We start from the raw sequence: 13,636 nt of genomic DNA on the forward strand, positions 1-13,636 counted from the left end.
TTCTGAGTAGCCAAGCCTGAATGTGCTGTCTGCTCTCTAGAAGGCTAATCAGCATGCTGCAGGTAAACAACTTTCTCACAATCTTTCTATGAAGGAGGCACTTCAAATCAGATCTGATCTGCTAGATTTCATTGCTCTTGTTCCATTTCCCCACCTGTAAAATGGGGATTGATTGCAAAAAAAAAATGGGTAGCTTACTTCACATGGGATGACTATGAAGTATGTGCGCTTTGTTTCCAGGGGCAGTGAGAAATCATATTATTGCAAGGGAAGTTTGAGGGTTGGGAAAGATAATGTCCCAAAAGGAGTTTACAGGGGTAAACTCACCCTGCAAAAAGAAGAAAGCATGGGAGGTCAGTGATGAGAGCTGGGCTAGCTGCAGAGGCCTCCAATGAACACAAAGAGTCAGAGACTTCAGCAGGGAAATGCCTGCCTTGTCCCCTCATTGAGGGTCTCTCTCCATCTCGAGGCCTCCTTTTCTCCTTAAGGAGAGATTTTTTTGAATCTGCTTGGGGAGAAAACATCAGGCTCTCTCTATTTGTGACAGTCCTTTAGGACAACCCTTCCCAGTTATTTCTCACTAGCACTAATGGTGTTTTACAGCTGGAGTGTCATCTCCTGTGACCAAACGCAAAGAGGAAGGGCTGAGATGCCAGAGTCTCCTGAGTTACTGCCAGGACTTTCTGAAGGGAAGTCTTCCAGTTCAATCTTCCATCCAATTGAGAATCACTGCAATTGGAAAAGGCAGCAAGGAAGGTCAAGTTGAAGAGACAGGCAAAATTCCCTTGGACTGGCCAGCAGGAACAGCCATCCAGCCAAGACACATGCTATTGGCTGTCAAACCACGTTAGAAATGGTACGATGCACATCAAACAGTAATATCTATCACAAAGCTGAGTGCATGACCCACTTCAGAAAGAGCTGATCCTTTCATTTCCACCTAGGAGCGATCCTGCAAGTGGACACCGTACCTTAGTACCATGGCTTAGGAGATACCTCTGTGCAAGCCATGGCTAAAGATGGAGGGGAGGAACCCATGGCCCATGAACAGGAAGATGACTTTCTGGTGGATGGTGACCAGTCGAAAAGGGAGCAGGGACTGGGACAGCAACATGTGTACCCAGACCCCTGGAAGAGTAAGCACTTTACTATTTGCATGTATTTGCTTCCTTTCTGGTGCCAGCATTACTTTTAACGTCCTTACCTCTTTCCACAGCCTCTCCTCCTCCTTGAATCGCACTGCTAATTATCAGCCTTCAAAGCTGCACAGTCAATTCCCTAAACCTCCCATCAACCCTACTTGTATCCCAGGTCCACAGGCTAGAGCAGAGGGAACAGATGCAAGAGAACAGCCATCAGCCTCTCTTCCCATATTTTGTTTTCTAGACGGATATTTGATTATGCAGATCATTATCATATGAAAGCTGAGGCAAGAAGACATTTGCTGTATGCAGGGGAAGGACAAGAGTTAGAGCTGGCATGTTGGATATATTGCATCAGCTTGTTGCATTTTTTGCCTTTTGCACTGAAGTTGTGCCTTTTTTTTTTTTTTTTTTTTTTTTTGTGGCTCGCACGTTATGGTCTCTGATCCTCTGGTCCTATTCCAGTGTTGCTACACAATTGCATGTCTTGGCTCCTACAGTCATCACTTCTCATGGTTTGCAGTAAAAGGAAGATGCAGAAGTCTTAAATGTACTTCCTCAATAACAGGAAGTGGTCTTACCTTCCACATTTTTGCTGAAACTCTTTAGCTGGGGGGAGAAAAAGGCAATCAGTCCACTGTAAAGGGTCTAAAATCAGTTTCCACGCCTGTGTTTCATATGAAACAGAAAGGACATATAATTTAGTAATACCCTTTTCCAAATCACATATGAATAACAGAAATAACTATATTTCTCAAAATGCAGGAGCTTCATTTCTCTACACAGTACACTGTGCTTATTCCTACAAGTTTTTTGAGAAATACAGCATTAGATATTGAGTTAAGAAATAAAAGCTAGATGTTCTTGTTCAGTTTTGTTTTATTAGCACAAGAAGCTTTCTTATGTATTGAGAAAACACACTGCAGTCTGGTGAAGCTAGTACAAGGAACAAATTCTGGGAAAAATAAACCAAAATTGTTATTAACAAAACTACAACTCTTAAATTTCCCAAACTATAAAAGATTAAATTTCCCAAACCTCGTTTTAGCTTTCATTATCTCAGTGACTCTCTCAGCTTTAACCACAGCCCAAGTATTTGAATGTAGTCACCTCTAAACAAAACAGACAAAACTCAGTTGTTTCTAACCAAGGTGGAACATGCCAATTATGCTTAATTGGCCAAATCTAAAGATTCCTCTTAGAAGCTGCCAATTAACCCTTCTCCACAACTTTTATCATTATACAAAGCAGCCTCTTCATCCCCTACAAAACAGAAGAAACTATCCACAAAACCCAGCAGTCTCAGCAATGAAACAGAAATCAAGTGTAAGTGCTGCTAGGTCTGTAGTTGTTGCCATTGTGCTAAGCAAAACATTTGTCTGTACATATGAATGACATCAAACTCTGCTGACAGAGGCTAAAACAAACCTTCCTAGTTTTATGTAGAAAATATATAGGTTTATGTAGGTAAAAAATTTTCATCTCCTGTGAATCGGGCTATCTCATTTCACATGAACTCAGTAAGAAAGTGATAAAAACCCATCAGCTATGTTAAGAACATGCTCTGCTTCTACCTTTACCCTGATAATGACATGAAAATATTTAACATTTGTTTTAATCAGATTAAAAACAATGCATAAACTTTAAAGATTATATTTTTATATGTCACCAGTGTCACCTATTAAAAATAGGAAGGATTTTAAAGATGTGGCTTGCTTATTGCTCGTGATACTATTTTCATTGAGTAAGATAAGCAAATCTGTGATTATGCTGTTTTGACCAGGAGAGGGAAAGCTAACAGAAACATGGATATTGATTCTAAGATTAATTAAAAAGTCTTGGAAAAATAAACTTGTAACAAATTTGACCTAGAGGGTCGTCAGCTAGGCTTTGTCTGCAAGATCAGTCATAATCAAATTTGTTTTGAAAGTCCAAATAGACTATGGGTCAGCTCTGATGGAGAGGGCGGGTTTCTTATTTTATCCATTTCTGAAAGTTCATTGAAAAGAAGCAAATGTAAACAGGAAAGCATCATTAGCTTTACATGCCTCCAAACTCTCCTGGGTATCTGCTCAAACAGCAACACTGTTGGGAATGCGATCTGGTGAAAGGTAGTAGTAAGGAAGCTTTTTGTTCTTGTTGCGCTCGGCGATGGCGTTGACGATCTCATCCAGATTCTTGCGGAATTTTGCCATAGCCTCTTTCACTGGCTTTTCCACGAAGTGTTCATCTGGGTACATGCCTAGAAACAGCTAATTGAAAAACAGCAAGAAATCATGCTTTGAGAAAGCGAAGGCTATTCTGTTTCAACATTATGTCATCCAGCAGAACAACACCCAGAGCCTCACAAATGCTACTATTAAAATAGTACTATCAATATTTAAGCTAGCCTACATTGGCACTGCCAATGAAAGATGCTGTGCCATCCTCTCTCCACCACTGTCTGCTTCTTTCCATCCCTGCATCTTTCTGCAGTGCTGGTTCAGGTGGTCTGTGTGGCATCTCCTACACCTGCAGGGAGCTGATCCACTCAAAAGTAAGCACTTTTATTCAGACTAGTGGTCAGCCAGATCAGCTTCCCAAATGAGATCTCTGCATAGGCACTCAAACATTTGTGCTGCTAAAGTAAAGGACAGCATGGGAGGGGAATTAACAGCCAGGGATGAAAAAGGAAGATGACTGCTTCTTTCAGTGGCAATGGAAGTTTCTGTTGACTTAAAACTGTCCTTCAAAGATCAACCTGACAGTTGCTTTAGTCAGCTTGGACTCTAAGGGTGCCCTGAATACTGTATTGCCAATATGCATACTGGCACATTACCTGCTTTAGGTAACTATTTCCCATGATACCAGCTTCCCAGCTGAAATCTGCTTTCTTCTTAAAGAGAAACTTCATTTGAAGTACCCTCTGCCCATCATCTTCCATTTAAGGACTTCAAAACACATCCTCCAGACACAGCCCTTGGGTGAGACAGCCAAGTACCTACAACCTCATTTTACAAGAGGGAAATGGCTATAGACCATGCTTGCAAAGCCTCCTGTAGGCTTGTTTTGTTTGCACTCCACAACAGCCAGGCACAAGCCACAGCTGTAGTGCACATAGCACTCGGGCAGATTTTCCAAAGGGGCAGGACATGGGGACACTGGTGCTGTAGCTTCTCCACCAGCGCTGCTGGGGCAAGGAGTGGAGAAAACCCATGTGCCTCTGCACCCCTCTTCCTCCCACACCAGCATCCTTACTCAGCAATGCCATGCTTGAGCTTAGAAACTTTAATTTTCGCTGAAAAACGGCCTCAGAGTAAAAATATGACTTCTTGCTCAGAGTTGATTTACACCAGGCAGAACAAGGGTAAACCCACACCACTGATATCCCTCCACAGAAAGGCAAACACGGTAAAGAACAGAGCAGCACTACAATCTTGTGAGTCTGTGTGGTCTTGCCATGGCCCTTGTTGTCTCACCTACATCTCCACCATGTAGGGAAGGGAGATCGACTTACTTCATTGTCCTGGAATTGGCTCAGGGCCCAGACAGCTCCAAGATGCCAACAAGAACGTCCCCTGTCTGGCAGACTCTCCACAATTTGCTCGATGGTGACTGTCCCCTTTTCTGTCGGAGGAGGGCGGCGCATTGTTGGTGGGGCATTGGGAATCCAGGAACACCAGTCATACTGCACAACAAAGCAAGAGAGCACAGTGAAAAGCTACAGTGGCTGGTATTTAGGAACACTGCAAAGAAAATCAGGAGTCTTGACACCAGGGAGTTTGCTTCTGTAATATGAGCCTCTCAGAAAGAGAAGATACGAACTAAAGGACAGAGAGGTGCTCTAGAGAAGGACTGAAGGAGACAAGGAAGTCCCTACTGTCTTTCTCAGGATCTCGCAAGGGAGAGAGTTGGATTGTCTAAATAGGAGTAGTTATTCTGCTAACCACATGCATGGGCCACATGGCCCAGATTCACCAGCCAGGCTAAGGACTTAGCTACTTTATTAAACAAAGATCTCTTCTGATAATCTGAGGAAACCTCTGATGAAAAAATCTATAATTGATAAAATCTCCTTTTCTCCAGTTCCTCTTTTCTGCAAAATTTTCTCTAAGAACATGCCCACAGTACTGTGGTCAGGCAGTAAGAGAGGCAAAGGATGCTGGTGCATCATGGAATATGGCATGTGGATGTGCCCATGGTGAGTGCCAGACCGGGAACTCAGAATCACTTCTGGCCAGCTTTAGTGTTGTGGGATGGTGATGTCTCATTTTGCCTCAGATATGAGCCCAAGTTTTGCTGCCATCTGAGAAGTTGCACTTACCATAACTCTTTCTTTTCAAGCACTTTTTCATTACCTTCATACATATCCCCTGCCCTGCCTGAGGGAAAGTCCCATCTCAGCTGTGTGCCATGCTTACACTGTCCTCAATCTGTTTTCTCCAATGCATAGCTATTTCCTCCTACCCTGAGCTCTCTCTCTGCCATTTTTTCCCATGGCTGAAGACCCTTTTGCTGATGGGCTGAAGATCCTCTGCATGCCAAATTCCACCTCTCATTCTCTGAAGGCTCCCTGCTAAACCCTAATAGCCTGGACAATATTAATAGATGGTTTCTTAGTGGTACTTGAACAGACAGGATTTCCTGAGGGGGAGGTTGGGAGATGTCTTAATCACTTGTAATGACAGGTTAGAAGTGAATAGTTGCAGAGGTGCCTGGTCACAGATGTGGCACAGGAATAGTGTGGGTTCATTCGACAGCTGGCTCTAGACCTGCTCCAGGGATCCTGAGCTGCAGGGATGGACAGGAGGGTCAACATGGAGAGTGATGTGGGATGTGTTTGGGAATAATTGCCACAGGAAAGATGGTCTCCCTGCTTATCTGTGAGATCATCCATGCCTGAAGCCAGAACATGTGACAAAAAAAAAAAGCTCATAGAATGTCTCAAGTTGGAAGGGACTCATAAGGATCATTGAGTCCAATTCCCTGCTCCCTACAGGACTACCTAAAACTAAACCATATGACTAAGAGCATTGTCCAGATGCTCCTTGAACTCTGACAGGCTTGACACCATGACCACTTCCCTGGGGAGCCTGTTCCAGTGACCAACCACCCACTCAGTGAAGAAACTCTGTGCAATACAGACTGACAAAGAGATTTTCTTCTGGCTGTGAAGTCTGCTTTCCAAAATGCCTTGATGTTGGAAGAAACAGCATTTGAAAGGCAAGCTGTTACTATAGTTTCAGGGTAGATATATGTCAGTAAAGGCAGGCAGGGATAACACAGGCTATCAGTATGTGACACATTAAACATCATAGAGGAAGCTCAAAGTTGCCAGTTGGCTTGCAAACTCAAGAAATGAGCAGCAATGTCCTTTCCATGCATTGGGAATATTAAGCACATTGGTGCTTTTGAATGACCACACATGACCAAAGCCTCGATCCTCACAGATGTACTGCTTCAAATTTCTATGTATGTCAATGTATGTCAGAGGGAGCATCAATTTCAATGTATGTCAGTGGGAGTTAAGTATCTAGATATCATTGAAGATCTGGACTTCTATCCCACCGACTTCAATGACACTTTACCTTGTAGAGGCTTGTCTGTGCTGCTGCAGAAAGTAGAAGTGGAGGTCCTGCAGACGTGCAAGGCAGCTTTGAACTAGTTAACTCAGGACCCTTGGTAAATGCTCCATCAGGCCAGCTAGATCTGTACTGCTGGAACTGAGCTGTTGGAAATAGGCAGCTGCACCAACTCCAAGACAGATGGTGTATGCAGCTACATGAACTGCAGTCACAGCACTGAGCTGCGCTGCACATGTTCCCTAAGCCACATCTGAAGATGGGATGTATGCTGCTTTGGCACAGGCACACTGCCAAATTAGCACAGCTTACAACAGCAACCCACAGTAGTCACCCATGCATGCATTCACAGCAAATGCAAAGTAAAGCCACTTAGCATAAGTCATTGCATTTCATTGCAGGATGTGCCACAGACTACCAGCACATATCATATCCAGGCTGTTCAGGTGATGTCTGGAAAGCATGGTAGCTAGACTGTGCACCTGAACCCTTCACCATTTCTGAAAGGGGTCTTAGCAACCCATTTAAACGCTTAAAAAAGTTGTTCCCCATAATAAAATCACTAAAACTAAAATATACAAGTTAGAATCCCTGAATTTTAGCTTTGGTACATATTTAGGACTCAAAATGCCTTTCTCAGCTTCCAAAATACTTCAGTTTCCACAGGCTTCGTGGGGATCTGCAGATGGCTCTGCAGTTATTTTGATGAGAGAGAGAGTAATGTAATGTCTGTACATCTACCAAAAACCATTTCTCAGACTTTGCCCTGGTAGATGCACCTCCTAGCCCAGAAAGAAGAACAGTCTTCCCGGAAATTCCTACCTGACCAAAATTCACAGCTGCATGCTGGGCCGATGTGGTGAATATTATCACTGTGAGATATTCTGCTAGCTTCTCTCGTGTCCTGATCGTCTTAGGAAACCCTAAATGAGGGAGAAGAAAAGCTTAAGTAACCCAGCTATGAAGTAACCCAGTGGTAACCAGCTACTCAAAAGGCATGAGTTAGAGGACTGTGCAGCAGTCAGGGAAGAGCAGGGCATTCTCTTTCTGAATCTTGCTGTGTGGTCTAACAGGAGCTACTCAACCTCTCTGTGTCTTGGCTGTCCAGCCGTAAAAAACAGAGTGATCCTGCCTTACCTCATACAGGTTTGTGAGGCATCATCACTGTTTGCAAAGTATGTGGCGTTCCTTAAGGGAAAAGCAAAAAATAATTACACCTTTAAAAAATACTGTATCCTTGTCCTCTCACCCTACCTACCCTGCAGCAAGGAACCCAGAGAGTCCACAGGGCAGGGGCCTCAGATGGTCCCTTTTTCTTCAGTCTGCAGTGCAAGCAGGGAATGTTCATGCCAAGGAGCAAATGACCATGTGCTTGTATTTATAAAGGCCCGAGGCTCAGAGATCAAGTGCACTGCGAGGGCAAGTGCAGGGAGAGCTTATTTGCTGAAACGGGAAGTGAGGAAATGAGAACTTCTAAAAGAGAAACAACAGAAAGAGGAACAGAAGTAGTTGCATCAAGCTGTCTTTGAAGAGGAATAATCAATTGGAGCTATACAAAGAAAGAAGGGAATAGTCAGGGACTAGGGAAATATTTTGCTACCAAAGCACCCCCAAGCCTGTATCTCTCCTATCCCCACTACATCACATTCCTGTGCTGTACTCCCTATCCCAGCCCAATGTGACTGCAGGTCCCAGGATACCTAGAGGCCTGTCAGCACCCTGGGGTGAGCTGCCCCTGCTCAGACTGCCTGTGCCAGCTGCTTCACATCTCCACCACCAACCCGATGCAGACGTGAACTCAACCTGAGAGGAGGAAGAGGCACATGGTAGCTCTGGCCAGCCACCAAGCCTGAAGAGGAGAGGATGCACCATCCCCTCCTGCGTCCTGCTATCCTAAGCACATTGTGCTCATCTTTAAAGGGGCTTGGCATGCTCCCAGTCAGAGCAGCCCTCCCAGGGCAGGAATGGAGACTGCAGGGGGGGGCCCGGGTGCAACAGCCTCCCCCATTTATCTTCCTTCCATTCTTTACAGACCCAGCCAAGACCCCCCTGCTCTTTGCCCCAGCCCTTGGAGTGGCAGCAGTACAGACAGGGATGCTGCAAGCCTGGCAGGTTTCCCCCTTCAGTGGCAGTCCTGCCACCAGTGGTGCTTAGAGTGTCCCACCCCAGCTGTAGCCCTGGAAAGGCTCAGTACTTGTCCCATACCAAGATGCTTAGGTCAGGCATGAAGTTCCTACTAGCAGGCCATTTCTAAGCTTTTCCTAAGAGACAACTAGACAAGCAAAAATGATAGCAACTAGGTGTCCCCCAATCCTTTGCTTGTCCAGGCAGGTAGAGCCCAGGAGGCTGTTATACACCAGTGTATACTGGTAATGAGTGGAAACATCACAGTTTTGCCTGGAGGTCTCACACACAAATATGTGTGCACGCAATGCCAAAGCCATCTGCCCCAAATCACTGGCCAACAGGTGCTTCCAGATGGAAATCAGTCAGGACAGTATGAAGAATCCCCATCCACCTGTATAAATTCCTGAAAACCTTCTTGGACAAAATGTGAGTGAAAGAAAAAAACATCTTTAAGGAAAGGCAGGAGAGTGTTAACTCAGGTGGGAGAATAGAGCCGTGTTATGGGTGAGAGCTCCCACAGCCAAGTAATGGTTTGCAAGAAATGAGAGGCAGTGAGAGGAGACAGAGCAAAAGAAAGTATTTCTTGGAAAGAATTATGAGTATCTTCTCTTGAAGAGAGAAGAACAGCTCAACGATGACACTGATGCTGAACAAATGCAAAGTGTAGCAATATACTCCTGGGGAGGTTCTCACTTGTTCTTATTTCGTGCAAGGTTTGGAGGAAAGGATTCAAGGGGGTCTCGCTGCTCCTTGTGATTTCTATCAGTCTGCGTGGTGGTTCCAACAGCACATACAGACAGCCCCTCCCCTAATGCTTAAAGCATAAGCAGACAAGATCAAAGGACCAACCCCCAGTGTACAGAGAGATTACATGAGTTGCCCAAGATCATGGCAAGAATCTGTGGCAAAGGAAGGAGCTGTCTCCTGAGGGAGGGAGGGCCTGATCCAGGGTCTCACCCATAAAACTGAGCATCTTTGGGCCAAGAAGAGAGAGGGTCTCCAACAGTCCAAGGCATGCTGTGCATGCAGCATTGCTGTCAGCAGGGACTCGACAAGCTGCAGACCTGGCTGGGCCATCATATCTTACCTGAGGCCTTCACGCCCCTCATCCCATAGACATAAATGTCTTTGACGAAGGCCTGGAGCTCCACATCCTCACACACCACCTCGTCACTCTCATAGTAGATTTGAATCACGTCCTCTGCAAAACTGCAGACACAGTAACAAATGAACAAGACGAAACAAAAAGGAGAAAGCAAGCCTGTCATTCCCTGAAGACCTTCTACTGACCTTGCAGATGCTGCACGGGGAAAGACAGAAGGGCAAGAACAGGTCTCGACACCCTCCTACCTCCTTCCCACAAGCAGTGGGAATGCACAGAGGCAACTTTGATTCATCTCTGACTGCAGCATCACTTCCTCCCCCAACAAAAAGATGCTGGACCACACTGCATCCCCTGAACAGTCCTGTATGCTTTATTCTCTTATTTGAGGCTTTGCTCCTGCCCAGACCTCTCTCATCACTTTTCTTCACTTAATACAGACTCCCCCTGGCATATCCACATGGCGCTCACACTGGTAACAGGGGTTCCCAAATTGTTATACTGGCATATCCCTAATATGTGGGATACTCCAAAGCTGCTCCTGAATACCATTCAAATAGTTGATCTTCTACCACACATCCTTTTCACAAAACCCAAGTGGCATACTCCAAAGTGGGGGTAGCCCAGGAAACTTCTCTTGGGGAGAAGAGGTCTAGAGATTTTTCCTACACCCACTGCATACAGCAGACATCACCTCCCTGTTCAGTTCCTCTGCTCAAAATCCCTCTTTCTGTAAAAGCTTCCCAGGCTAACTCACCTCAGAAAGAAAGGCTCTTGAAGCACTAAGGTGATAGAAATAGTTCTGAAAGCAGTAAAAATAGGTAAGCCTGATTTCCTGAAGATTTGCGTTTCATGACTGAATGACTGGTTACCTGAGCTATGCTGAGATATTCTGTTAGCTCTGCAGGTGTCTATAATCTCTCGCTAAATATTTTGACAACAACCCAGAGGGTGAAACATTTGACTGCAGAAGCTGACTGATGGGATTAAGAATTGTTATCCAGTACAGATTTCTCCCCTAATAAGCTATCAATTTATTGCAATTTGGAGACCTTTACAAATCTGTCAATGTGGTTTCTACTAGCCAACCAGGTCAAGAGTTGCTATTGAGGCAGACAAACAACTGCATAAAACCCAAGAGTTTAAGTAATTTTGGCTTCCAGAGGAAGCCAAAGGAAAAGAAAAACCCTGCAGCGTGCAGAGATAAAGCTGCCCTGCATGAGCTCTACATCCACCACCTGACACCTGTGCCAAATGCATACAGAAGGTAATCCTTCTCTTACACAACGGCAGTATTTTAGACCCCCTTCCATGCAAATATAAATTAGTATATGAACTGTGGATGAGGCTTTTTGGGTTGGAATATCTATCTACAGCTAGATCAGAAATAAGAAGCTGACTATTAAAGAAGGGGTTTAAAAATTTGCCATGTGAGCCTCATTGTTTCTATAGGGACAACCTTATCAGCTTTCTTAAGTCTAGGCCACCTACCACATGTGAAGCAGTGCTGGGGATAGAAGTTATTTCATCAAAAGAGTGGAGACTGACACCCCTGCAGAGTGTAGGAGATTCATGGTGACTAGACACGTGCATGACCGTGGGTTCATGAGTCAGGATATCACACACTCAAAAGAGTACTGCCCATGCCATTTATAAACCAAATTATTCACTTATGAAGAATCTCTCAGCTTGAGGCAGTGTAACACCTTCCTCCAGCTAGGTTAACATCCACAAACAGTCAAACAAAATTGAGTTGCCTAAGTACTATCTGGTATTTGAAAAGGCATATCTCAATTAGCAAAGAAAACGCAGGAAAGAGAATAGGGACAAAAAGCGGACTACATCAAAAAAACAACCACAGAAAAGTTATAACTTCCTTTTCTCTCAAATGGGCACTAACAATTGCAGGAAATATTGCAAGATAACCCCTTGCCAAAACACAGAGAAAACACAGGAGACAAAGATGTACCCAACACTTTAAACATTATGCTTGCATTATAAACCCCCTACTTTGTGTACATAAAAGATCTGATTTTTAATGAACATGCTTTTCAAAAGCCATGTGACCAGAAACAGCTGCATATTTAGCAAGCAACTTATGCCATGCAAAAATATGTTTGTTAAATGAAATGCCACTGTAGAATAAAAAACATATGAATCATTCCATTCTGAGGCAGTGTTTCATATCTGAAAAGGAGCCACGTTGGTGTGGTCGAGCAGCCTTGCAGTACCTCTCCTGACTCAGAATTGCTGCCCTTCCTGAAAAAAATTGGGCCTTGCAATTTTAAGGCATTTTAAGAAAGGTTTTGCTCAAATCAGTTAATGCCTAATTTATTGAGTTTCAAGACACAACTCTTATGCAAGCCAAGATTACATTTCCACTCCACAAGAACCTTGATGAGCTCACGTGCCTGGCTCAGAGAGCTGGGTTCTCTCTTGTTTTGTGCATAGCTAAAACCAAAAAGCTAATTAAATTCCCTTTGCAGGGCTAAATTCCAACTCACTAAACTCTGTGAAATCCTATAGAAGAGTACATACTTATAAAGGGGCCTCTGAAATACAGAATGCAAGAAAACAGGGCTGAAAAAAGCAGGAATTAACAAGGGTGTGTGCTTGACTATATATTTTTCCTCAGATGAGATACGCTGGATTGAAAAGGCACCACGTGACTAAACAGCCCAGGTGCTGTTCACAAGGCTGTGATGAAGAGCAGAGTGATCAGAGAGAAAACGAAGTCGTGTCTCTGTGACAGTGACTTTATTAGCCATTTCTAGACCTACAGTCTCTTACCTCTTTATAGCCTCCCAAACTTTAATGCCGTCATCCCGGTAATAGTAGTAGGGGACATCCTCTTTGCTGTCCATCCCTTTAGCTTTGATCTCCTCAGGGAAGCAGAGGGAGCTATAAGTCAGATCCTTCATTGCTTTCTGCACCATTTGTACATGTCCTCCTCCACCTGTAGCATTTGCCTGTAGGAAGAATGGCAAGACAGGAACAGTAGGAGATTATGTTCACTTTTTGCTGAGACTGGCTTTCCAAATTCGCAGGAGATGCTATTCAAAATGCTGGTGAATCTGTTTTTCAAGGAGAAAACCACATCTCCACACAAAAAAAGTACCGAAGTGCAGAGGTCTACTGCAACTGTGCATTTTGACTTCACAGATTTCATACCTCTCCCATGAATCACTGTTAATATCCACATTTTCTCCACAGGTACAGCATCTGCTTATCATGGAATAAAGTGCAGCAACATCAAAGTATCAAACCCAAAGCACTTTCTGCCAGCCCTATGCTCCAGAACCAGCATGTGTATGAAGGAAGGCAGCCAGGAGTGCGTTAGAACAGGACTTCTGCTAAAACACCCACGGCTGCTACAGAGTGGTTTAGGAGAAAGTGTTTAGGGATGCAGGCTACCGTTAGCCATCCTGGGATTTAAGCCAGGAGATCAATCCCGCTGGGTGGTTACTGATGAGGATTGGCCAGAGTTTCAGTATACGTTACTTTTGGAAAACGCAGCATGTCTGCAACAAACAGGACTGCAAAACTCTTTAGATAATCACTGCACAAAAGCTCCCAAATGTTGCTTTTCTATAGCATATGATGCTAGTGCTGTAGCAATAGTCAGCTTACACTTATAGTCCTCTGGTTGTGCATCTACATTGGAACCAACAAATTCTGGAACTCCAGGCTCCCCACTGGCAGGT

At 44.3% G+C, this 13,636-nt stretch overlaps 1 protein-coding gene across 2 annotated transcripts in view; it reads right to left on the reverse strand.

Annotated features, from left to right (window-relative positions):
- Window positions 1-2,003: 2,003 nt before the first annotated feature.
- The window catches only part of ALOX5 (arachidonate 5-lipoxygenase), a 35,537-nt gene continuing 23,904 nt past the window's right edge, over window positions 2,004-13,636 (reverse strand). For both annotated transcript variants that reach the window (XM_052799575.1, XM_052799574.1), the window contains 5 exons: window positions 12,723-12,901; window positions 9,918-10,039; window positions 7,526-7,626; window positions 4,639-4,809; window positions 2,004-3,394 (listed from right to left, as the gene is read on the reverse strand). In XM_052799575.1, the coding sequence (XP_052655535.1) occupies window positions 3,215-3,394; window positions 4,639-4,809; window positions 7,526-7,626; window positions 9,918-10,039; window positions 12,723-12,901 (753 nt within the window). In that variant the 3' untranslated portion in view covers window positions 2,004-3,214. The remainder of the gene's footprint in view (window positions 3,395-4,638; window positions 4,810-7,525; window positions 7,627-9,917; window positions 10,040-12,722; window positions 12,902-13,636) is intronic.

The sequence above is a fragment of the Harpia harpyja genome, chromosome 10 (genome assembly GCF_026419915.1).
Source record: "Harpia harpyja isolate bHarHar1 chromosome 10, bHarHar1 primary haplotype, whole genome shotgun sequence".
NCBI lineage: Eukaryota > Metazoa > Chordata > Aves > Accipitriformes > Accipitridae > Harpia > Harpia harpyja.